We start from the raw sequence: 23,638 nt of genomic DNA, 5'->3' as shown, positions 1-23,638 counted from the left end.
CGGTATGAAGGCAAGGAGCCCGACACTGAGAGTGCTGGTTGGCAGGGCCACGTGTGGAGCTGGTACCCAGACAGGTGTGCGAACCCCCTTCAGGGAAGGCTCCCCAGGGGAGAGCTCCTCGGCCCAAGATGCTTTAAACTGTATCTTCCAACTCGTGGCAGTCAGTGACATCAAAAAGGGGCCCCCGAAACTGGCAGCAAAGTAGTGCCTCAAGAGAAGAGCAGGAAAACATACAATTTCCATGGTTTCCCCGAGCGTGACTTACATAGAACCTCCGAGCTCAGATACAGAAATTTATTTTTCTTAACGATCCACACAGATTCCGGTGCAGCCAGCCCATCCCTGGTCCCACATTCCAAAACACAGGACGAGATGCGCCCCAAAGGCCCTTTCTGGCCCTGATGATGATTCTGTATTTCCATCTCCAGCTTCTGAGCATGCCTAGGCAATTGTCTTTTTCCTTATTGTTATCAGTAAATGTTAAATTGTTGGTTGTAACAAGGCCCAGGAGCTTAAATCTGTTATGAACATCCTTTCTGGGAATAGATGACACATCAGATTAATGAGTGTTGTCAAATTAAGCAGTGAAATGAATCAGTTTCCGGTAGTTCACCTGTTCCCTCTGCCAAACCTGTTGGCAGAGCAGCTGATGTGCACACGACGCTCGCCAGGTTCTCGGGGGCTGCCCGCAGAAACATGGACTGGGGCTCTGGGGCGAGGGACGCTGGGAGGTAGGAGCCCAATGGCACCGACGGGACACCAGGGCTGGAGCGGCCAAGGGCTGTGCGGCCCCACGGACAAAGGGCTCACAGGCTCCGGGAGAGTCTGGAGAGAGAGAGGGTGACCCACGTCTCCCCTCTCCTTGCAGGTAAAGTCAGAATCCCTGGGGATTCCTCAGAAGCTGCAGCTCAAGGTCGACGTGGAGTCTGGGAAACTGATAATTAAGAAGTCCAAGGACGGTTCTGAGGACAAGTTCTACAGCCACAATAAGAGTAAGACCCCCTCCCACACCCGTGACGCTCCCCTTCTGCAGGTGCCGTTACGCCTGGCCGGTCAGTAGCGGACCGCCAGAGAGGAAGTCCCACCAGGCACGCCCACCCCTGTGCCAGGATGCTCACCACCCCTCACCCTGCCTGTGGGTCCCCCGCCCGGCTCCGAGGCCCACCTCACATGTGCCTCCTTCACGAGGCCCTCCGTCTGTTCCACTGCCTTCCACCAAAGCCTGGGGAAGTGAACTTACATGCTCGGCGCCGGGCGGGGGCCGGGGGGCACTTCTTTGTGAATGTGCACTTCCCCACTAGGAGCCAGGCTGTTGCAAAAGGCCACGGCACGGTCCCCGTGCAGAGCCCTGCACGTGGAAGGGTTGCCGGACCAGTCAGCATCTTTTAGCGTAGCGTAGACTGAGACCCAGTTTAGCATGTGCTCAAGCATGTGGGTTCTGGAACTAAACTGCCTAAATTCATATCCCAGCTCTGCCACTCAGCAGCTGTGTGACCCTGGACGCATCGCCCAACTGCTCTGGGCCTGAGTAAGCATCAACAGAGATGGCAGACGCAGCATCTCATGGCATGTTTCACGTGGATCTCTAGACTTACCCATCAAGAACACTCACCTGAGCTGTCTCTTCAGATGGCAGATATTTGGCTCGACAGCCAAGCCCTACGGCAACATCCCCCAGAGTCCCCTACGGCTGGGCCTGCAGACTGGCAGGAAGGGAGATTCTATATTCAGTGCTGGCTTGGTGCCACACTGTGCTGGGCACAAGGGGACAGAGAGGAGTGCGGGTAGATCAAGGCCCTGCCACTTGCTAGTGATGTCATGTTGGCCTGGTTACTTATGGCCTCTGTGCCTCATTTCCCTCATCTGTGAAATGGGAATAATAGTAATAGTAATAACAATAATGGATTTCTCCTAGGTTTGTCATGCGGAGTAGATGAGCTGAGGCATTTGAGAGCACTTCCTTTGTGCCCAGCAGCAGCACCGGCCCCATGGCAAAGTGCCCAGGCAGAGGCCAGGGGAGAGAGGTCAACCCCACGTGGGCCTGCTCGGGCCTGCAACCTCTTGCTCCTATCTGGGCTGTGGCACCAAGGTCCAAGGGATGCTCTCAGGGCAGCAGGTGGGGTGGGAGTCTGGGGACCAGCCCCATGCAGGAAGTGGGGTGCAGGGAGGGGAAGAGCGTAGATGGCGCAGGGGAGACGGTAGAAGCCCAGCCTGGAATCCCAGCTTGGCCACTCGTGACCTCGGTCTAGTGCCTCTCTCCGTGTGCTCTTGTCATAAGGATACACATCCTGTGGGGCTGCCACAAGTCTTAAAGAGATCAACTTATAGTAAGTAGTAGGTGCTCGTGAAAACACCGTGGCTGTTCTAATCATCCTTCCAAGGTAAGGCAGAAGATGGAGAGGGCAGGATACAGCAGTGAGGAAAGACCAGGAAAAGAAAGTCCCTAGACACGGGGGTGTCGTGACACAGACACAGACACGGGCTGTCATGATCATGCAGAGTGGGGGTCACAGTGTTGAGGCAGGGCCAGAGACACGGGGCGTATGAGGGTTTGAAGTAAAGATCTCGAATTTCTAGACTCGAGGGTTCTGGGAAGCACTGTTCACCCTTGTCAGTTTAATTCAGTGGACGTTTTTCCTTGGAGTATCTTCCACGGACCAGTCCCGAGTATAGTCCTCCCTCAAAGATGTAGCAGTTTAGAAGGAAAGTTGACTTGTGAGCACGTATTAGAACGTGTGTCAGATGCAAGGTTAGCCTGGAAGGACAATTGATTAGCTCTGTTGTGGGATATATAGGGAGGCTTCATACTACAGATGGCTCTGTCTAGGGCTTTGAAGGATGAATAGGAGTTCACCAAGCATAAGGTAGGAGAGGGCACTAGGACTGAGTGGCATATGTCGGAGCAGGGTGTTAGGGAAATCTCATGTTACTTGTGGCCCCAAGGGGAGGAGCAGTGGGGCATGGGGTCCCAGAGTGGACAGGGCCCTGACTGCCAAAGTAAAAGTTGGAGACGTTCTGTGGAACGGAGAGCACTGATGGATGGGTTGACCTCCTAGAGGAGTGAATATACCCCTTGGGATTATGGGCAGTGTGAGAGTTGCCGTCAGATCAGGGATGGGTGAAAGAGCCAAGCTGGAGAAGAGCGGCCCTGGGAAAACCCAGCTCGTGTCGAGAATGCACTGTTACAGTGGAGGTTAATGAGCCTTTGAAGGAGAAGCATGGATGCCCAGAGCCTGCCGGCCCAGACTGCCTGCGGGCCGCACCTACCTGGTCCCTGTCCTCTCAGTCCGTGGAGCCCAGCTCACCCTCTGTTATGGCATCTGTCAGTCACATCAGGACACAATTACTTGTTCACAAGTTCCCTCCCTTAAGTGGGCCAAGTCCCTATCTTACACCCTCTGAAATCCTGCACAGGACCAGGTACCCAGCAGGTGCATAGTCAGGGATTGCCAATTGACTGAGGCGCTTGCAATGTTGCTCATAAATTCCCACCCCCCACGCCCGCCCACCAGAAAAATGTGGTCTCCACAGAGGCCAGGAAGTGGGGCTTTTTTGTTTACTGCTAAATCCCCAGAGTTTACAGCCACACTTCCACAGAGTAAGTGATTGATAAATACATACTGAGTGAATCCCTGAGTGGGTGAATGAACAAATGAGTTCAAGACCATTGCGGTAACACAGTCCATGGGGCCGCGTGTTTAGGGACTTGTCTATAACTGGCACCGGAGGCGGGGTGCTTCAGCAGCGAGGAGCTCTGGGTAGACTGGATTCACATACTGTGTCTGCATCCTTGCTCCACAGCTTGGTAGTGGTTTGACCTTGAATAGTGGCTTTACCACTCACACTCCATGTCCATGGCCATGAAACGAATTCCTGTAGGGTCATTGTGAGCGCTGGTGGGATAAGGCGTGTCTTCAGCCGGTCCTGGCACAGTTTCCAATCATGGTTCTGTAAAGTGCTGATCATTTGAAGGAAATCTTCGGCTGCAGGTGTTGGAGCTTCCTTGCCCTGCTCCAGTCACCATGTTCATGGGTATCTTTGGCATTGAGCTCTTCTGTACGTAGGAAAAGCCAGTTGCTGTATGAGGAAACCATAATGTATTCACTCACTGAGCAGTTACTAGGTGTATTATGTGTCAGGTGCTGGGGATGCAAAGGTGAATAAGCCGGGGCGGGGGGGGGGGGGTCCTCGTTCTTAGGGAGGTTCCATGCAAGTAAGGGTCGAGGAGAAAATAACCAAGTACACAAATATATAAACCAGTAAGGCGTCAGGGAGTGATAAGCTCTAGGCTGGGAATGTAAGCAGGATGATAGGACAATGATGGAGGGGTGCCATTTGAGCTGCCACCTGAGTGTCAAGAAGATGCTGGCCATGCAGACACCATGGACAGCAGCCCTTGAGCAGAGTTTCCAAGATGGGAGCAAGCTTGGCGTGTGCGAAGGCTGGAGTGGCTGGAGCGCAGACGGTGCGGAGATTGGGCCCCTATCCTGGGCTTGGTGAGCCGGGTATGTTCTAAGGGCAGTGAGCCACTGTTAGGAGATTGGAAGAAAGGGAGTAGTGTGATCCCATTGAAGATGAACTCTGGCTGCTGTGCTAAAAGTAGATTGTGGGAGACAGGGAGACAGACCAATTAGGAGGCCTTGACAGTCACCAGACAGGTGCCATGGTGGTGGCTTGACATGTTGAAAGATGGACGTTGGGAATGTTCTGAAGGTAGAACTGCTCACACCTGCTCATGTGTGGATGTAGAGGGGCAAAGAAGAGAACCACAAAGAGCTTCCGGTTTTATTTAACTAGGTGTGGGGACAAGTGGGCCACATACCAGGCCTGGTAGAGTACTAATCCTGATCGAGCAAGATGTCCCATCTTGGAAGCAGCCACACAATCCTGCATATGGATGTCAAGGAAAACCAGGAGTTTGGAAGGAAGGAGACATGGCCTCATAGTAGCGGATTAGGAAGAGTCTGAGGGGATCCCACTTGGTAGCAGTGGGAGTCACACCATGGGGTATTTACGGTGCCGACAAGGGATTTCTGAGCATACAGGACATCCACGATTTCCCTTGGGTGGGATTTCCGTCAAGATGGCCGTTGAACATACACTTGTCAGTTCCCTCCTAAAAGCAAAACTCGCAGGGACAAAGAGACCAGGTGAGAAAATGATGGCAACAAAATTCTAAGTGCTGAAAAACAGATGGATAATGATAACCAACTTATAGGAACCAAAACTCAATTTTAAGCATGTAGTAGGAAAAACTGAGACACCTGACTCATACCACAGAACCCACAAAGGGTACAGGAATTGATACTGTGAGGGGCCCCTAGAAGTGGGGGTGAAGGTGAGATTATAAACATCAGGATTGGAAGAAAATCTCTTTTAAAAGAGTTAGACCCACTAGATCTTTCTCCATTCCTCACAGCCTCCCCTCTAGGTCCCCTCACTCATTAGAAGACTGGATGTTAGTTCTCCAGAGAAGGTAAAGGCTGGGGGGACACCAGGCCTGGTAAGGGCCGAGGAACCCACTGGAAACACAGGACTAAATAGCAGTTACTTCTGAATGTTGATCCCACAGCCTTCATCCCTGCCTGGCCCGGATGCTGCCAGCCAGGTCCACACGCTGTGGGCAGGAGGTTGAAAGATTCTTCTCTAGAGCACATGACCAGCCCAGGGGCAAAAATCAAGAGGTTTCCCCAAGAGTCAGCCCATGAGACCACCCAGTACAGAAGCCCAGTGTGACTCTGTCACTGTTGGAAGACACAGCCAAGAATCACCAGACATTGAAGGGAAGCCTGGGATGGGCAGTGAGACTCAAGACAAAAATAAGCAAAAAGACCAAAAACTTGGAGGGAGCAAATTATGAAGTTTGAAAGAAATTGGACCATGAAACAAGAACAGAGTGCTATTTTAAAAGGAACGTCCAGAGAACAAAGTAGAAGGAGGAAGGAAGAGAGGGGAAGACGATAAGGAAGCGGAAATTAAAACATTACAGCAGAAAGTTTTAAAAATAAAAACAGAATGGAAGGGTAAAATGATAAAGTTGAGGAAGGCTCCCAGAAGTAGAACAAAAGAACAAAGTGAGGGGAAAATAGAAGAGAAGAGCTTATTTAAAATTAGACCAGTCCAAGATGTCCAACACCAAAATAAGTCAGGAAGAGAAAATGGAAACAATGAGAAAAATTCTCAGAGCTGAACACCAGTTTCCAAATTGAAAATGGCCCACAAAGTGCCCAGCATAGCAGAGGAAATTTGTTCCACCTTAAGGTGCACACAGCATTGGAAATTCTTAACAACATTCGTGTCAAAGAAAAGATCCTAAAATCTTCAAGGTAAAAGATAGATTACAGACTGTGTCAGGGTTCCCCCCAAGTCTATCTCTGGGTTCAGTGTCTCACCAGGAGACCTCCCAGGACTCAGCATAAAGTCATACAGCTATGCTTTATTACAGTGAAAGGATTCAAAGCAAAATCAGCAAAAGGAAAGGGCACATGGGAAGAATTCCATGGGGAAACCGAGCACAGGCTTCCAGGAGTCCTCTCCCAATACAAGTCACAAAGGGCACGCTTAATTACTCCCCCAGTGAGTTGTGACTATACATGTGAAATGTCATCTACCAGAGAAGCTCATTAGAAAGTCAGCACGCAGGATTTTTACTGGCGACTGGTCACATAGGCACCCTCTCTGCCTGGCACATACCCAAATTCTAGACTTCCAGGAGGAAAGCGGATGTTCAGCATAAACCATACTGTTTTAGAAACAGTTTGGGGATAGTGAGCTGCTCTTATCAGTCAGGAGATGCTGGGACCCTTCCCAAATCCATGTTCCCAGATGCCCTTCAACAACCACCTTGCAAGCATCTTTCCAAGGATGGTGGTCAGGCCTCCCAGGTTAACTCTTCTGCAGACAGGTATATCCAAATGACTTGGAGTTTGTCAGCAGCAGTGCCCAAAACTAGACATGATAGAGCAAGTTCTCCAAAGGGAGAGTCCTGAGGAAAATTATTCTGAAGTGTGAAGGTAGGGTTTTCAGGCATGCCAGGCCTCCAAAAGTTATTACCCATTCCCTTTTGGAAAACTTTTAGAGATGTTGCTCTACCAAAACTTGGGCATAAAGCAAGAAAGAGGAAGACGTGATAGCTGAGAAATGGGATCCAGTACAAGAGAGACAAGTGAGTGAATTCCTGAATGATGGAGAGGGAAGTTCTAAGGTAATGGCTATGCGTGAGGCTTAGAGGTCCCCAGCCCAGAGAAGAGAGGGCCCAGAGGCTCTGGGAGAGGCTTTCCCAGGATGGCAAACCTGCTAAAAGTGTTTAATTACAGGAAAAAGAGAGTTACATACTAGGAGGGTTAGGACCAATGGAAAAAAAAAAACATGGCAATTATTAACTCCAGGAAAAACAAAGTTGTGTAGGAAAAGGCAAGCAGTGGAAGATGAGGAGGGGACTGTAATTACGCATTAGTAGGGGGAGAGGAGTGTGAGAAGGGAAACAGGTTGAAAGAGATCTAAACCTTCATCTTCTGTAGTGGGAAGTCGATATGCAATAGGAAATATCTAAAACTGAAACACCAAGACGTAATATAAGCATGTTATTTAGAGACAGTAAAGTTCCCAAAGAATCCATTAAGGGAGTTGAACGTGGCTGCCTGTCGGTAGGAGGACATTGGAGGGAGGTGGGGTGGGGGGGATACTAATGTTTGTAAAAAATCTTGTAGAACAATTTGAGTCTTGGTTGTTGATAGAAGTGAACAATTTTAATTTAGACACTAAAAGCAAAGCAAAAGAAGGAAGGAACGGAGGTAGGGAGGAGGAGAGAAAGCAAAGGAGGAACATGAAAAGGTGACACTTCATACTGTCTCTGCTTTGGCCAGGCTGCCTCTTGCTTGTACAAAGCACCACCCTTCTCAAGCATGAGCCCTTGTCCAGAAGAACAGCCAGGAGCAAAGGGAATTAGGAGATTAGGCATAAATTTGGTGCTCACCTGGGGATGGGAAGTCAGGATTGTTGTTGATCAGGTGGCAGAATATAGCGTAGACTGTACATATTGTAGTGTGATAAGTGGATGAGTGAATAAATTCACTTTCATTTCTCTTAAGTCCTGCAGCTCATCAAGTCTCAGAAGTTTCTGAACAAGTTGGTGATTTTGGTGGAAACTGAGAAGGAGAAGACCTTGCGGAAAGAATATGTTTTTGCTGATTCCAAAGTGAGTGATGACAAACTACTTAGATGGGTCAGGAGGGGAGTGAGGGACATGTGTCTTTTGAGGCTTGCTTGTGCCTGGAAATTTGCACCATTAGCTCACTTGGTTCTCACAGCCCCCTTCCCACCTGGGAAAACCAGTCCCGGGGAGATTGGGACACGTCCCAGGTCTGCTGGGATTTGAACAGCTTGCCCCCGAGTGGGCGCGTCCTTGATCACTTGTGCCTTATCCCACCCTGAGCCCCACTGGGAGACCTTTTCTCTTCTCTGGGCTGGACTCAGAAGCCCTCTGGGGCACCTCAGATTTAGCTCCAAATACCAGCCAGCACTCCTTCCGTGTCTGCATTTTGCCCCACTCTGCAGGAGTGAGACGTCCCACCAGGACTGGCTCCTGGAACAGGAGGTGGTGCCGGCTGATGGAAATCCTCAGGGTCTTTGGGCATTGCGGGGGGCCTCTGTGTAGCCAGAGTCCGGCTTCCGTATGATCTGATCCCTCTGCTACGACATCGCACCCAGGGACTGAAACCCTCCACGTTGGCCTTACTGTTCACCCGTTAATATATGGCTCACGTGAGGCAGGGCACAAAGTGCTCTAATCACATCAGATTGTTGGCTGACTGTGTGTTAGCACCACGGGAAGACAGAGGGACAAGGGCTCCCAGCTTAGCTTACCAAGTGCCAGGACCTGGCTTCTTTCACGTGCCCCGTGGATGAAGTGGCAGGGGTGGGCTGGTGGGAGGCCAGTGGGAGGCCCGAAGGTGCCCAGAGCTGGCTGAGAGGGTGGGAAGAACTCAGAGGCATGACAGTGAAGGGGCGGGGGGAGGTGGAGAGAAAGAACGCGTGGCTGGGCGTCATTCTGCGTACGGGGACACAGATCCCAAAACCAATTCTGCCCGTTGCTGCAAGCTCAGGATTGAGACACAGCAGTAAACCGAGGCACCAAATTTGGAGCCATTCGTACGTAACTAAAGACAGGTTTCCATAATGACAGTCCTCACAACGTCCTGTGAGCTGGTTTCTTCAGAAGTGATTACCTGGGATTTGCAATTATTAGGGTGAATCGAATGAAATTGCCATCTCTGCAGGTGTGAAACAGGCACGTATTGGTAATTTCATATGGTATAACCTGAAATATGTGTGTGTGTGCTTTTTCAGCCTGCCCTTGACAGCACGCTCTGAGAGAGCTGCACTGCTTTGTCCCCTGCTGTATACCCAGGTACCCGGGACAACTCAGTGAAGACTATGAAGGAGACTCTGACAGCTTTCATCTGTTCTTTTCTTGTTAGCTTCCTTGATCTAAATTTTCCTTCATTAAATACGTAGTCTATTCTTGGGGTGCCTGGGTGGCTCAGTCGGTTAAGCATCTGACTTTGGCTCAACTCACGATCTTGTGGTTTGTGAGTTTGAGCCCCACGTTGGGGCTCTGCTGTCTGTTGTTTCTGCTGTCAGCACAGAACCCGCTCAGGATCCTCTGTGCCCCTCTCTCTGCCCCTTCTGCTGATTCTCTCTCTGTCTCCCTAAATAAAGAAATAAACTGGAAAACAAGCAAATAAATAAGTAATCTATTCTCGTTGGTGGAAAAATAACAAATAAGCAAAACATTTAAAATGAAAACACACCTGTGCTACTAGTAGACTTTGGACTCTGTCTTTCTGGATGGTTTTTGTTTGTGTTTTTATAAAAATGCAACAGTGCTATTCATACTGTTTTGTCAACTGACTTTTCCCACCTAACAATATAGTTTGGACATCTATGCTTGTTGAGAAAGTATTTCTGCACCAAAACTTGTAAACCCTACGGTATTCTATCTGGCATGTGGATGACTCATAATACGATTATTAATTTGCTTCCTAGGATTGGACACTGAGGTCGTTTGTAATTTTTTCTGTGTTGAAGTGCGCGCTACGGTCCCCGTGACACAGTTGGGTCTTTGCACGTTTCCTGGTGGTTCTTAGAGTCAGGTCCTTGCAGAGGAATGGCAGTCAGAAGCCACTTCCTTAAGACTTTGGACCCACATTTCCAGATTGCTCTCCTGCAAGTTCGTACTGATTTGCGCCCCTCTCAGTTTTCTTGAAGCTGACCAAGCCCTTTGAAAGTGTAATGTGCAGGGAGGTGGAGGCCTTTCTGAGTCTGTCTGCCCTTCCATCCCTAGAAGAGAGAAGGCTTCTGTCAGCTTCTCCAGCAGATGAAGAATAAGCACTCGGAGCAGGCGGAGCCGGACATGATCACCATCTTCATCGGCACCTGGAACATGGGTGGGTCCACATGCCCCCCACCCCCATCCGCTTCCTCCCATCCCCTCCCTCTGGGTTCTGCTTTGCTGCCTCGGGCATCTGCAGATGGGTGGGGGACACCTGTCCTCCTCCCGCCCCCACTCCCCAGCCCATCTACGCAGCCTCCTTTCTAGGGAATTGTGGACTTTTCCCGAGACAATGGATGAGAGAAATGAGCTCTGGGATTCTCATGCCCCAAGAGCAGCTGGGCTGGGTTACCTGGCATGTCTAAGCTGGAAAGTGTTAGGGAAACTGCATATATGGGTGACGGGGCTCTTGGGCACCTGCCAGCCTTAAGCAGCTCGCCAGGGGGCCTCAGGCCTGGAAGAGAGAACTCGCTCGTCAGATTTACTGAGAGGAAGAGAGAGCTCTGATGCCCAATTGCATTTGAATTTCATATAAACGGCACAGTTTTTTAGTATTGGTATCTAGGTAGAAATAAATACATACTAAATATATATTATGCTAAATATATACTATATATATTTATATACGGATACATATTATATGTTAATATATATTATACTGAATATAGGTTGTACCAGGTAGTGGAAGTATTCAGCTAGAAATAAGTACTAAATATACACCAAATATATAGTTATAACCATGTACTGTATATTTATATACTAATATATATACACTAAATATATCACACTAAATGTAACATATACTAATTACTTAGTGTAAGTATTCAGCTAGAAATAAGTACTAAATATGCACCAAATATATATATATATATATATATATATATATATTTACTAACCATGTACTATATACTTAAATACTAATACATTTATATACTAAATATATCACACTAAATATAAGTCATACTAATTATTTAGTGTAAGTTTTCAGCTAGAGAAAAACTAAGTAGGTACAGGATGTCTAGTCAATTTTGAATTTTAGTTGAACAGATATTGCCTGGGACAGACTTCCTCTAAAAGTTATCTGTTGTTTATCTGATATTTTAATTTAATTGGGTGTCTCTCCTCCCCGCACTGTCCAGAGCGGAGTCAGCCTCTGCCATCTGACACGGCTAGTAGTCACCTAGCAGTGTCCTCTGGGAGGAGTAGGGTGAGTGGCAGCCCTTCATGGAGGGACAGGAAGTGATCTGGAAATGAGAACGTAATTTGCTAGTCCTGGACTGTCGGCTGAGTGGAGAGTGGGCTAGTCTTCCAACAGGGAAGTCAGGAGAGTCGCTGACCCAGATTCCACAAGCCACCAGGCCTTCATGCCCAGATTTTTTTCCAGGGGCCAGAGTAGCCCTGAAGTAGAACTCTGGCCCATTCCTGGGGACCTGTGTCCTCTTCTGTCCTCTCTAGTATTTCTTGCTGGCCGCCTGATTCTATCAGCTCTCCGCTCGGGTTCGTGCATGCGGGTACGCTGTCCCTCTCGTGTTTCCTCTGTGAGCATGGAGGTCTTAGATTGGCTGGACGTGGTTAAGCCCATCCTGTTCCCAACTGGAGGGAGTGCCCTTCACACAGAAGACAGTGTGGAAGGAGCTGGCTGGCTGGCTGGGTGGGTGGGTGGGAGGCTTTCCCCAAGCAGAGACCACCGGCCCCGGGGTCTACAGTCCCACCACGAACCATGGCAGAGAACAGAATGATGGCAGTCAGGTCACGTCGGTTCTTGGCACTTGTGAGCCAAGAGGGTTATCTCCTTGGGGGAAAAGTTTACTCAATCTTGAAGGGTGTTTCGAGGAGAAATGTCTTTCATCGTTTCTTTATTGAGTTGCTTTGACTCATTTTTTGAAATGAAAATGGAGGAGGTCTCCACACTCTTCCTGTTTCTTTGGCTCTTAGTTTTCAACTGAGATGTCTCTGTTTTGCAAGGAAGTCCCTGTTGTCTCCCAACCCTGGGCTAAAAGCCCCCATCCCAAACCTGCCAGCCTGCTGGGCTGTCGTTGCCAATGGAATGTACATTGCTCAAGGACTGTCTCAGTCACTAAGTTAGCCCCAAAGACTAGGACGGTGTTTGACATCTTGTGCCACTCGTTCAAGGCACCATATGGCATCTTCAGGTACTAGTTCTCATCTTTAAAAGTTCATGTTCTCTTTACAAAGAAACGTTACTGCACTCTGACCCTACCTGACATCCTGGGAACAATTAGTACCTAATTCTCTATCTACAGTACTTTGTTGGGTGACCCAAATGCTTTTCAGTGACTGTGTGAACTTCCTGCCCTGCATACTTCCCCCACCTGTGTTTTGAATTCTCCTGATGTGCCTTTGACTCACTTGGTGTTGGGTTTTGCTGTTGAAGGTAACGCCCCCCCTCCCAAGAAGATCACGTCCTGGTTTCTCTCCAAGGGGCAGGGAAAGACTCGGGATGATTCTGCCGATTACATCCCCCATGACATCTACGTGATCGGCACCCAGGAGGACCCCCTGGGAGAGAAGGAGTGGCTGGAGATACTCAGACACTCCCTGCAAGAAATCACCAGCATGACTTTTAAAACAGTGAGCACCTGGCCAGGGCGCTGGGTGGGACTCAGGGGCAGTGGGCTTTGCGAGGCTGGCCAGGAGCATCTCAGAGGCAAGGGTGGGCTCAGCCTGTCTCCTCTCTCAATTTCCAAAGATGCCTGAATGTTCCTTGGTCGTTCTCCACCACCACCGTTACCTTCCAGGGCCAGAGAGGGGCACCTGTTCTGAAATTGGGGTCCGTGGGCGTTGCTGAAAATCACTAGCACGTCCCTTCTTCCCTGCCCCTGCTTGTAGGTCACTCTTGCTTCACTGAAATCTTACCAGTCCTGGTTCTTCAACTTTGTTGCACCTGCAAGGCATCATTAGGAGGCTTCGTGAAGCTTGGGGGTCCTAGACAGGTTCCCGGCACCTCGGGGGTGAGGGCTGGGTGGGAATCCCTTGCCGGGCGGTCAAGCACCATGCCCGGGCCAAGGGTCACCATGTTGTGCTCCCCTCCAGGTTGCCATCCACACCCTCTGGAATATCCGAATCGTGGTGCTGGCCAAGCCGGAGCATGAGAACCGCATCAGTCACATCTGCACCGACAACGTGAAGACGGGCATCGCCAACACGCTGGGTGAGCAGGGAGTGGCCGCGCTCCCCCGCTGCGTGTCCCCGGCTCCACTCGTGTGCCCATCCCGTCCCCACCAACAGCGACATCCCTGGGTGGAAAACTGAGCCTCACTTCCTGGGATCCCCTCGGTCCCGGGCAGCCGGAATGGTTGATTCCTCCAGCCTAAGCCCATCTGGGGTCTACCCCAGAGCTGCTGGGGATCTGGCCAAAATGCAGGCTCTGACTTAGCAGGTCTCAGGCGGAGCCTGACATTCTGAGTTTCCAGCCAGCTCCCAAGTGGTGTCATGCTGCTGGCCCCAAAGACCCCCACCTTGAGAGTCCAGGACCTAGGACAGGGCTTGATGGACTTGCTGTAAAGGGCCAGATGGCAAATGTTTTAGGCTCTATGGGTCCGTGCTGCTCCTTACCCCTGCAGCCACGACACAAAAGAAACCGTGGGTAGCACGAACTTGAATGGGAGTAGCTGTGTTCCAGAAAGCTTTGCCTACAGACACAGGTCGGGGCTCAATTTGGCTCACAGGCTTTTAAACAAATTTTTTATTCCTACGTTTTTTTGAAATTTTTTTGACGATTTTCATTTTTGAGAGACAGAGAGAGACAGAGCACGAGCGGGGGAGGGGCAGAGAGAGGGAGACACAGAATCCGAAGCAGGCGCCAGGCTCTGAGCGGTCAGTACAGAGCCCAACGCAGGACTCCAGTCCACAAACCGTGACATCATGACCTGAGCCGAAGTCGGACGCTTAACCGACTGAGCCATCCAGGTGCCCCTCTTATTACTATTTTTTTTAATTTTTTTTTTTTTTTTGAGAGACAGAGAGAGTGTGAGTGGGGGGAGGGGCAGAGAGAGAGGGAGACACAGAATGTGAAGCAGGCTCCAGGCTCTGAGCTGTCAGCACAGAGCCCGATGTGGGGCTCCAGCCCACCAACTGTGAGATCATGACCTGAGCCGAAGTCGGACGCTTAACCGACTGAGCCATCCAGGCGCCCCTGCCCACGGGCTTTATGTTTTCAACCCCTGGTGTAGTTCTAGAAGGACTCAGGTTGGATGTGGAAATGCTGGTTTTAGCGGTGAGCCTGTGGGGACCTGTCAGGGCACCTCAGAGAATTGAATTAAGAGCCGGAGACTTCAGGAGTGTGTTTGTGAGTGTGAGTCTTCGTGTGGGTGTAAAGGTGTGATTGTGTGTGTGTCTATATGTACGAGTCTACCTCGTACGCAAGTCTGAGTACGTGTGTGTGAGTGTACATGCGGGTCTATATGTGTAAGTCTGTGCTTGAGTGTGTGTGCAAGTCTGCATGTTCGAGTCCGAGTCCGTGTGAGTCTGTGTGTGTGAGTGCACACGCAGGTCTGTTCGCAAGTGCATGTGCGAGTCTGTCGGTGAGTGTGTGTGGGCAGATGCACCCACGCGGGCCGTGGGTGGAGTTGAGGGCAAGGCTAGTGGTTTCTGGTGGTTGGAGTCAGGGACAGGACAGAGTCCCAGAGACAACAGGATGTTGAGAGCTCTCGGCTTTTCTGCTGACAAACCGCAAGCTGCCCGTGTCCACACCCACTTGCCCCCTTCCTTCCTGTCTCCGTAGCTGCCCTGTCAAAGCCCACGCCCTTCTGCTGCCCAGGAACCTGTCTTTCCTTGCTGCATCCTGCCTGGGCTGCCCGTCTCCCTTCCCCGGCCCCTTCCCAACAGACCTAAGGTGCTTGGACCCCCTGCTACAAGATAAAACCACACCTCAGCCAGACCTCGCCTCCGGCTGCTGCCCCAGCTCTCATTCATCACTACAGAGCTGACACCGTGTCCCCCAGTGCGGTGCTATGCGCTGGGCAAGTGACCACGCAGACAGCAGCCTGCTTGCATGGATAGACAGACAGTAAGATGGTTTCTAGGAGTAAGCGTGCTGGCAAGGTGCACAGGGCAGTGAGGCCCCAGTTCTACTTGAGATGGGGGTGGGTCCAGGGGTCTCTCTGAGAAGGACTCAAGTCCCGGGGGTAAGGAAGGGTCAGTATGGGTAGTGTTCACACAGCAGGAAAAGTGAAGCAAAGGCCCTGAGGCCCCTGGGCCGCAGCTCTAGTGGATGTCGGGGGCAAGGCCAGAGAGGGAGGTATGAGGTCTGGGCAGAGTCCGAGCTTCGTGGCCATTAGCGGGTAGCTTGGAGGCCAAGGGGTTCCTATGCACCAGCTCCTCCCTTCCTCCCCCAACCCTGGGGCTGGCCTCTACTCTCTCTACTGCTCCCCTCAAATGGTTCCCAGCCATGGTCAACATGGGGCAGAGCTCGGGGAATGCTGGTTGGCTAATGCTGGTGGACGTCACCTTAGAAGAACTAAGGCCTTTTTGAGAACGTACATGTTCATGGCCAAGAGCTAACTGCTTTATGAGTATTATCCCATTTAAGATAAATGCCCTGTGGGGACAAGGACTGTCGTTGGACCCATTCACAAGATGCTGGAGGCTACAGTGACATTTCTTAACCTGTCCCTAGCACAAGGGCAGGAAAGTGATGAGCAGGGATTTAAGCCCAGGCCACACTGCAGGATGGGGAGAAAGCTGGAAAGAGAGGCTCCCTGGGGGGCAGGGGAGCTGGGCCACCCATCGTGGTCCCACGATGGACCCAGGGCAGACGCCGGTCCAGAGGAGGCAGGGCGCAGGATCTCTGAGGTTCTTCAACTTGGGCTCCAGCCAGCGCTGTCCAGCCCGGTCAGAAGGTGAGCCGTGTAGGTGGTTACGAATTTGCCAGGAGCCACATTCAAGAAAGTAAAAGGAAACGGGTGAAGTCGGTTTTAGTTAGCATTTTATCAAACCTCATTCACTCAAAATATTACCATTTCTGGGCACCTGGGTGGCTCAGTCGGTTATGTGTCCGACGCTCAGTTTCGGCTCAGGTCATGATCTCTGCACTTCATGGGTTCGAGCCCCATATCGGGTTCTGCGTTGGCAGCGTGGAGCCTGCTTGGGATTCTCTCTCTCTCCCTGTATCTCTGCCCCTCCCCAACTTGGCTGTCTCTCTCAAAATAAATAAATAAATTAAAAATGTACATATATTACCATTTCCATAGATAGTCAATATGAAAATGAGTAATTATTTCATATTGTTTTTCTTTTTTTTTAATTCTTTTTTAAGTTTTATTTATTTGAGAGAGGGGAAGAGAGAGAGAACAAGTGGGCGAGAAGCAGAGAGGAGGAGAGACAGAATCCCAAGCAGGGTCCGCACCACCAGCACAGAGCCCGACACGGGGCTCGAACTCACGAACCGAGAGATCATGACCTGAGCCGAGGTCAAGAGTCACTTAACCGACTGCACCACCCAAGTGCCCCCTACGTTCTGTTTTTCTTACTGAGGCTTATAAATTCCAATGCCTCTGTTGCATTCAAGCCCACCTCAGTTGGGACCAGCCACAGTCCAAGTGTTCAGTGTGTGCACAGCTCAAGCCTACGGTATTGGCCAGAGCAGCTTTTCAGGCTTCCGTGTGTGTTAGAATGTCCTACAGCAGGGGTTGGGAAACTTGCCTCTAAAAGGCCAGACAGTAAATATTTCAGGCTCTGCAGATCATGCCGCCTCTGTTGCAACTACTCAGCTCTGTGGGCATAGCTGTGTTCCAATAAAATGTTCCTTATGGACTCTGAGATTTGAACTTCGTATCATTTTACTGTGTCACCAAATCTTTTGATTTCCCCCCCCCCAACTCTTTACAAATGTAAAGATCATTTTCTCTGGCAGTGGGCTAGCGTTTGCCTACCCCTGACCTACAGGGCTTGTTTAACCCAGATTCCCGGGCCCCACCCCCAGAATTTCCCATTCGGCACGTCCGGGGTGGGGCCTGAGAATTTGCACTTCTGACGGTTGTTGGCGATGCTGCTGTGGCTGTTTGGGGAACACACTTTGAGAACCGCTAGTCTAGAATAGATTGAAATTAAGAAAAAGAGGTGGGGGCACCTGGGTGGCTCAGTCGGTGAAGCGTCCGATTCGGCTCAGGTCACGATCTTGCAGTTTGTGAGTTCGAGCCCCGCGTCGGGCTCTGTGCTGACAGCTTGGAGCCTGGAGCCCGCTTCGATTCTGTGTGTCTCTCTCTGCCCCTTCCCTGCTTGTTCTCTGTGTCTCTCTCTCGAAAATAAATAAACATTAAAAAAAAAAAAAATTGAAGAAAAAGAGGTGGTCTCAAGTTTTGGTCCCACCAGGAACCTGGAAGGTCAGCCCCCCCCCAGCCCTGGGCTCTTTTTTCTGAATCTTCCCAAGGCTTCTTTCTGGGGTAACTGATAACTCCCCTAGAGGGAGATACCCGGACAGCTCAGACCAGCAGCCTCCTCCCTGCACTGTGCTGAAATCTCTCAAGGCTGCAGGCCATTTACCCGGTTTTCTTGTCCTGGAGGAATGTCTTGCACCCCCCACCCCCACCCCAGTTCCTGCCACCTGCTGAATCTCCCACTCCAGATGGAGCTGTTCTGCCTTTGTCCATCTCTTTCACACACCTGCTTCTCTCCCTCTTTATTTTTTTTTAAATGTTTTTATTTATTTTTGAGACAGAGAGAGACAGAGCATGAGCAGGGGAGGGGCAGAGAGAGAGGGAGACACAGAATCTGAAACGGGCTCCAGGCTCTGAGCTGTCAGCACAGAGCCCGACGCGGGGCTCGAACTCACAGACCGTGAGATCGTGACCTGAGCCGAAGTCGGACGCTTAACCGACTGAGCCACCCAGGCGCCCCTCTCCCTCTTTATTAAGAATATTGCTTCACCTTGATTTCCCGCCACTTGGTAAACTTGCCTGTGTGACTGACTTCTTCCCTCTCCCCTCCCTTTAGGGAACAAGGGAGCCGTGGGGGTGTCATTTATGTTCAACGGAACCTCCTTGGGCTTTGTTAACAGCCATTTGACTTCTGGAAGCGAAAAGAAACTCAGGTAATGGAGCTCCTTTCCCGGGAGGCCCAGGCAGACCGCACATCCCTAAACGCCAGAACTACTGTTCAGCCCTCGGCTTTTCCCGTAACTGTGGCACAGGAGTGACCTCTCGTGTGGGTGAATTTTGTCGGGAGGATGGAACACACATTTCCTTACGTCATTCATCTGATAGGTGCCTAAGTCCCGCTCCATTTCTAAAGGGAAAAGCCTCATCCGGGCATCCTTACAGACAAAGCCCATGCGGCTCATTTGGCCCAGGCACAAAGACAGCTATTTAGAATAATCATGATCCCAGTTCCCTGCTGAAAGGATGCTCCGGGAGGCCCCCTGCCATGTGTTCCCATTTCTGCCTGAAAGGCCCTTTGCATCCTGGCTGTGCCCCACCTGCACGTGCAGGTGGTTCACTGCAGCAGGGGCCGGAGAGTTAAGGCTCAGTCCCCCCAAGCTCCCTCTGATTTCCTGTACCGTGGTGACGTAAGGGACCAACGGCCTCATGCTACATGGCTGCTTTTTCATTTAAATAGGCGAAACCAAAACTATATGAACATTCTCCGGTTTCTGGCTCTGGGAGACAAAAAACTGAGTCCTTTTAACATCACTCACCGCTTTACGCACCTCTTCTGGCTTGGTGATCTGAACTACCGTGTGGACCTTCCCACCTGGGTAAGGAGCTGCCCACCTGGGGAAAGAACTGTCCACCTGGGGAAGGGGCCACCCGCCTGGGAAGGAGCTGCCCATCTGGGGAAGGAGTGGTTCACCTGGGGAAAGGGCCATCCACCTGGGGAAGGAGCTGCCCACCTGGGGCTGGGGCTGGGGCTTCATGGGACAGAGGCTCCCTTGAGTGAGCTGAGGGCATGGGGCCGTGGAGGCACAGACTGAGCTGGGCCAAGGCAACTACTCCCCTTCTGGGACTCGGCACTCTTCTGCTGTTCTGTCATGGAACCCCTGCCTTTCTTTACACTTTACCGCTGCTCACACTTAGTTCCCACACAACTGCCCCAGCCGTTCTGGTCCTCCAGTGGCTCGGCCAAGATCTCCAGGAACTGTTAAGGTCTGAGGAGACCAGCACAACTTTCTGCCTAGATGCTGGTCACTGGCCAGCTAAGGAAGAAGTTACTTACGTTGGATGCCCAGGCACGGTCCACTGAGCAGTGGTCAGAAGGGCCACCTAACACAGACATGCCTCGCTCGCTCAGGCAGAGCAAAGTGTTGTCCGGGAAGGTGGGGGGTGCAGGCCTGGGTGCAGAGCCGTGCAGTCTGCCCAGAGACCTTGGTTACAGCTTGAACGTCCCCGCCAGGGATGGAGAACCTTCATACCACATCCCGTGAGGGCAGAAGCAGAGAGGCAAGAACCCTGGGGCACCGACAGGCTAAGAAATAGCCTGGAGTCAGTTTCTGACCAGTGGGAGTTGGGATTGAGCGCAGACCTTCTCACTCCTCTTCCCCCACGTTTCCCCAAGCATCTCGCCTCTCCCTCTTGCTGCCCCAGAGGCTCGGCAGAGACTGAGGAGGAACCGAGGGTCTGTTTATGCCCCTTACGTCCCCACCACTCCCTCCCTCGTGGCAGACGGGAGAGGACTAGGAAGGAACCCCACAAGTTTCCTCACCGGGAGGTCTGCCAAGGGCATTCACCAGGGCAGAGGTAACAGTCTGGGGAGAAAGGACGGCTGGATTCCATCCCACTGATGCCGCGCTGACTCTTGGGAGTTCAGGCCCGGATCAGGGAGTCCCGATGCCCACAGATTCAGGGGCTGGGGTTTCAACTCCTTCCACGGCCTCACAACAAGCTGCCTCGGTTCCCATAGACAGCAAGGGAAACATACCTACCCGCTAATGAAGTGTTAACAAAAAGAATACTAAAAGTCCGTGTGAAAAAGTAAAATGTCCCTCTACAAATTTGGAACGGCCAAAGCTTGTATTATCAGGTTGACAGTTAACTACTTTTGTGGAGTTTTCCTTATAAACAGTTGAGTGCCAGGGGCACCTGGGTGGCTCAGTCGGTTAAGTGTCTGACTCTTGATTTCAACTCAGATCGTGATCTCGCGGTTCGTGAGCTTGAGCCCCACATCGGGCTCTGTGCTGATAGCACGGAGCCTGCTTGGGATTCTCTCTCCCTCTCTGTCTGCCCCTCCCCCACTCGTGCTTTTGCGTGCGCACGCGCTCGCTATCTCTCTCTCTCTCTCTCTGTCTCTCTCAAAATAAATAAACGTTTAAAAAAAGCAAAAAACAGTTGAGTGCTAAGGAAAGCCAACCGGGCTGCCGCAGGACCAGGGTCTGGTGCAGAGTCCGCGGCTCCAGGCAGGTGGGTGGGGATGGGCCTCCTCCTGTTTGGGATGGGGGACGTGTCACCAGTGGCCCGGCTGTGTCCTTGCTCCAGGAGGCAGAAACCATTGTCCAGAAGATCAAGCAGCAGCAGTACGCAGACCTCCTGTCCCACGACCAGCTGCTGATGGAGAGGAAGGAGCAGAAAGTCTTCCTGCACTTTGGTAAGAGCTGCGGCTCTCTGTTCCTGGGCCCTCTCCAGCCATCGCCGTCTCCCCTTTTCCTGGAATATCCTCCCGGGGTTGGGGGTGGGGTGGGGTGCGGGGAAGGACTATGCCTGGAGAGGAAGGCAGTGTGGCCAGATGTGAAACAGGGATCACAGCAGAAACCAAGGTTTTGTTTGATTTCAGAGGAGGAAGAAATCACGTTCGCGCCCACCTACCGTTTTGAAAGACTGACTCGGGACAAATACGCCTACACTAAGCAGAAAGCCACAGGGGTGAGTGAGTTCTCTTCACAGGCGTCACCCTGACCCTCCATCACCACCCCCTTGCACATCTCTCCCCTCTTGTGTCCGTTCCCACAAAGACGAGCAGGGAACCGTTGAGCATCCTCGTCCGCTAGGCAACAGGAAGAAAAGGAAAATTAGCAATCACGTGTTGATTGGCATCACTGAGCAAAAACCTCTTCTAAGGAGAGGCTGGGCAGCCACACTTGCCGATGACGAGGAACCGGACTCGTGACACTGAGGATTTACCTTCTGTCCAGATAGTCTAAGATTCTGAGAGGGTTTAAAGTATTTCTATAACTGGGTCCTGAAGCTCTTTCCAAAGTTCTGTGATCAAATCTATTTGCTCATCTGCCAAGTGAATCATCAGTAAACAAGCTTCTTTGCTGCAGGACTTACCAGAGCCTTTACAGGTTTGTGAGCATTGTGGTTCTCCGCAGTGAAATTTGTGTGCCAAACTCAATTGGTCATGGAATACCAATTATGTTATGAGGCCCCTCGTGTTCCAAGGAATGGTGTTTCAGGGAAGCTGCAATAAAACCTTCATTCGTTCTTGCTCAGCAGATACTTACTGATGACCTGTGATGGGCTAGGCACTCTCCTAGGTGGTAGGAGATCAAAGATGATGAGACAACACACAGCGACTAACCAGAGATAGAACATGATGTTGCCAAATGCACAGAGGAGCAGTCAGAGAAGGACATGACCTACCGGGCAAGGAAAGATCAGGAGAGGCTTCTCCAAAGGGCCCAGGGCTGGTGCCTGAGGGACGGCTTGGATTTCCAAAGTGGACAGGACAAGGGATGAGGCTTATTTCCATTTGAAAGAATTGCTGGGACAGATAGGGAGACAGGAAATTCTGGCCTCCATCACCTTCTGGGTCCTGACCGAGGGAAGCCAGCGCCCTGGCCAGGCCCTGAGGGGTTACAGGTGCGGAATGGCGTGTTCCCCAGTTTCTGGGGTTACTGGAGACCTAAGGAAGTGGAGAGCAGTTCAGAATGTTGCCAGAGGGCTCGGGGCAAGAGGAGAACTTCAAGGGGGAGGGTGATGCCAAAACAAAGCAGGAGCCAATGGAGGAAACTAGACAGAGGAAGAGAGGAGATCCAGGTCCGCTGCCAGGAATGAGGCCGAGACCCGCAGGGCAAGACACCTGCTCGTGAGTTGTCCACTGGCTGCTGTGTACCTGCAGCCCCCTAGCACTGTCAGGGCAGGTCCGTGGGGACGTGGGGGGGCAGTGAGGCCGTGTCCAGGTTGACTCGAGCATGCGGAGAAAGAGACGGGGGTTTAGCTGGGGTGAGGGAGGTCCTAGATGCCAAGTTAAAGTTTTAATCTGTTTGACGGGCATCAGGAAGCCACTGAAAGTTCTGCCGGGGGCTGGCAGCATGGCAGCGACCTACAGCACAGGCCGGTCTGCCTCTGTGTAGAGGATGAGAATACAGGGAACCAGCGAGGAGGCCGTATGGTCCTTCCAGCTGAGCAACCGGGGCCTGAGTCAGAACCGGACCATGAAAAGCAAGAGGAAAGAAAGGACGTGTTGGCAGATCTGATTGCCATTGATAGAAATGAAAATCAGAAGGCGGAGCAGGCTTGGAGGGGTAAATAGAGCTTGTCTTCAGACTTAGTGTGTGATATTAGCCGACGATCTCAGAGGAAACCTCTGGAAGACAGTTGAGAATAGTAGATGACGCTGGAGACACAAGGACTGGGTCATAGATTGGGGAGTTGTGCCCGCAGAGAACATGGGCACAGCCGTGGGGGTGGGTGAGTTGTCGGGGAGTAAGTGAAGGATGCAAAGAGAACAACCATGGGCAGGTTTGGGGGCCACCCGTGTTCGAAGGCGAGAGGAAGAAGCAGACACAAGGAAGGAGATGGGACATGAGTGCTCGCGTAGGTGGCCGGAGGACCAGCCAGGCATCTCAGCACCACAGAAGCCGGGGGTGAGAGACTGTCAAGGATCAGTGGTGGCCAGTGTGGAGTACGAGTCTGGGAGAGCATGTGCCCTGCACGTGAACCATGCCCGAGGAGCTGGCTTTGTGGCCCAGAGGGTTTACTGGACTTGAACAACAGTTTGCAGAGTCTTGGAGGTGAAATCCAGACTTCAGGAGGATGAGGGTCGCTTTTTACCAAGTGGGTGCAGAGGACTCTGGTGACGCTTTCCAGAAATGCAGCTCTCTGGGCCTCATCCCCGGAGGCTCTGATGCAAGAGCCCTGGGGCAGGCCCCGCCTTCTGTATCTTTGTAAAGTTCCGCTAGTCATTCTTGAGGCAGCCAGTGCTGAGGACTGTAACGCTAAGAGGAACAGTGTGGCAGCACCTATGAAACTAATCTACCCTGTGATCTGGTAATTCCCACTTTGGAGTAGTACATTTGTTTGTCAAGAGGAAGATACAGGAATGTTTATTGCAGCTTTGTTCACAATGTCCAAATACTGGGAACAGCCCTATTTCTGTCAGTAGTAGAGTAGATAAATGCAGTATGTACATACA

The 23,638-nt window shown here is 51.3% G+C and overlaps 1 protein-coding gene across 2 annotated transcripts in view; it reads left to right on the top strand.

The window, feature by feature from the left end:
• Positions 1 to 23,638, top strand: part of INPP5D (inositol polyphosphate-5-phosphatase D) — a 123,267-nt gene that overhangs the window by 74,536 nt on the left and 25,093 nt on the right. For both annotated transcript variants that reach the window (XM_047083386.1, XM_047083387.1), the window contains exons 9-17: positions 869 to 992; positions 8,091 to 8,197; positions 10,346 to 10,448; positions 12,729 to 12,925; positions 13,388 to 13,505; positions 18,287 to 18,383; positions 18,908 to 19,046; positions 20,761 to 20,869; positions 21,056 to 21,144. In XM_047083386.1, the coding sequence (XP_046939342.1) occupies positions 869 to 992; positions 8,091 to 8,197; positions 10,346 to 10,448; positions 12,729 to 12,925; positions 13,388 to 13,505; positions 18,287 to 18,383; positions 18,908 to 19,046; positions 20,761 to 20,869; positions 21,056 to 21,144 (1,083 nt within the window). The remainder of the gene's footprint in view (positions 1 to 868; positions 993 to 8,090; positions 8,198 to 10,345; positions 10,449 to 12,728; positions 12,926 to 13,387; positions 13,506 to 18,286; positions 18,384 to 18,907; positions 19,047 to 20,760; positions 20,870 to 21,055; positions 21,145 to 23,638) is intronic.

Source organism: Lynx rufus, unplaced genomic scaffold (assembly GCF_022079265.1).
Source record: "Lynx rufus isolate CCGP_SWC_20201006 ecotype Redwood Valley unplaced genomic scaffold, mLynRuf1.p SCAF_2, whole genome shotgun sequence".
Lineage (NCBI taxonomy): Eukaryota > Metazoa > Chordata > Mammalia > Carnivora > Felidae > Lynx > Lynx rufus.
This window is presented reverse-complemented; position numbering and strand designations above follow the sequence as displayed.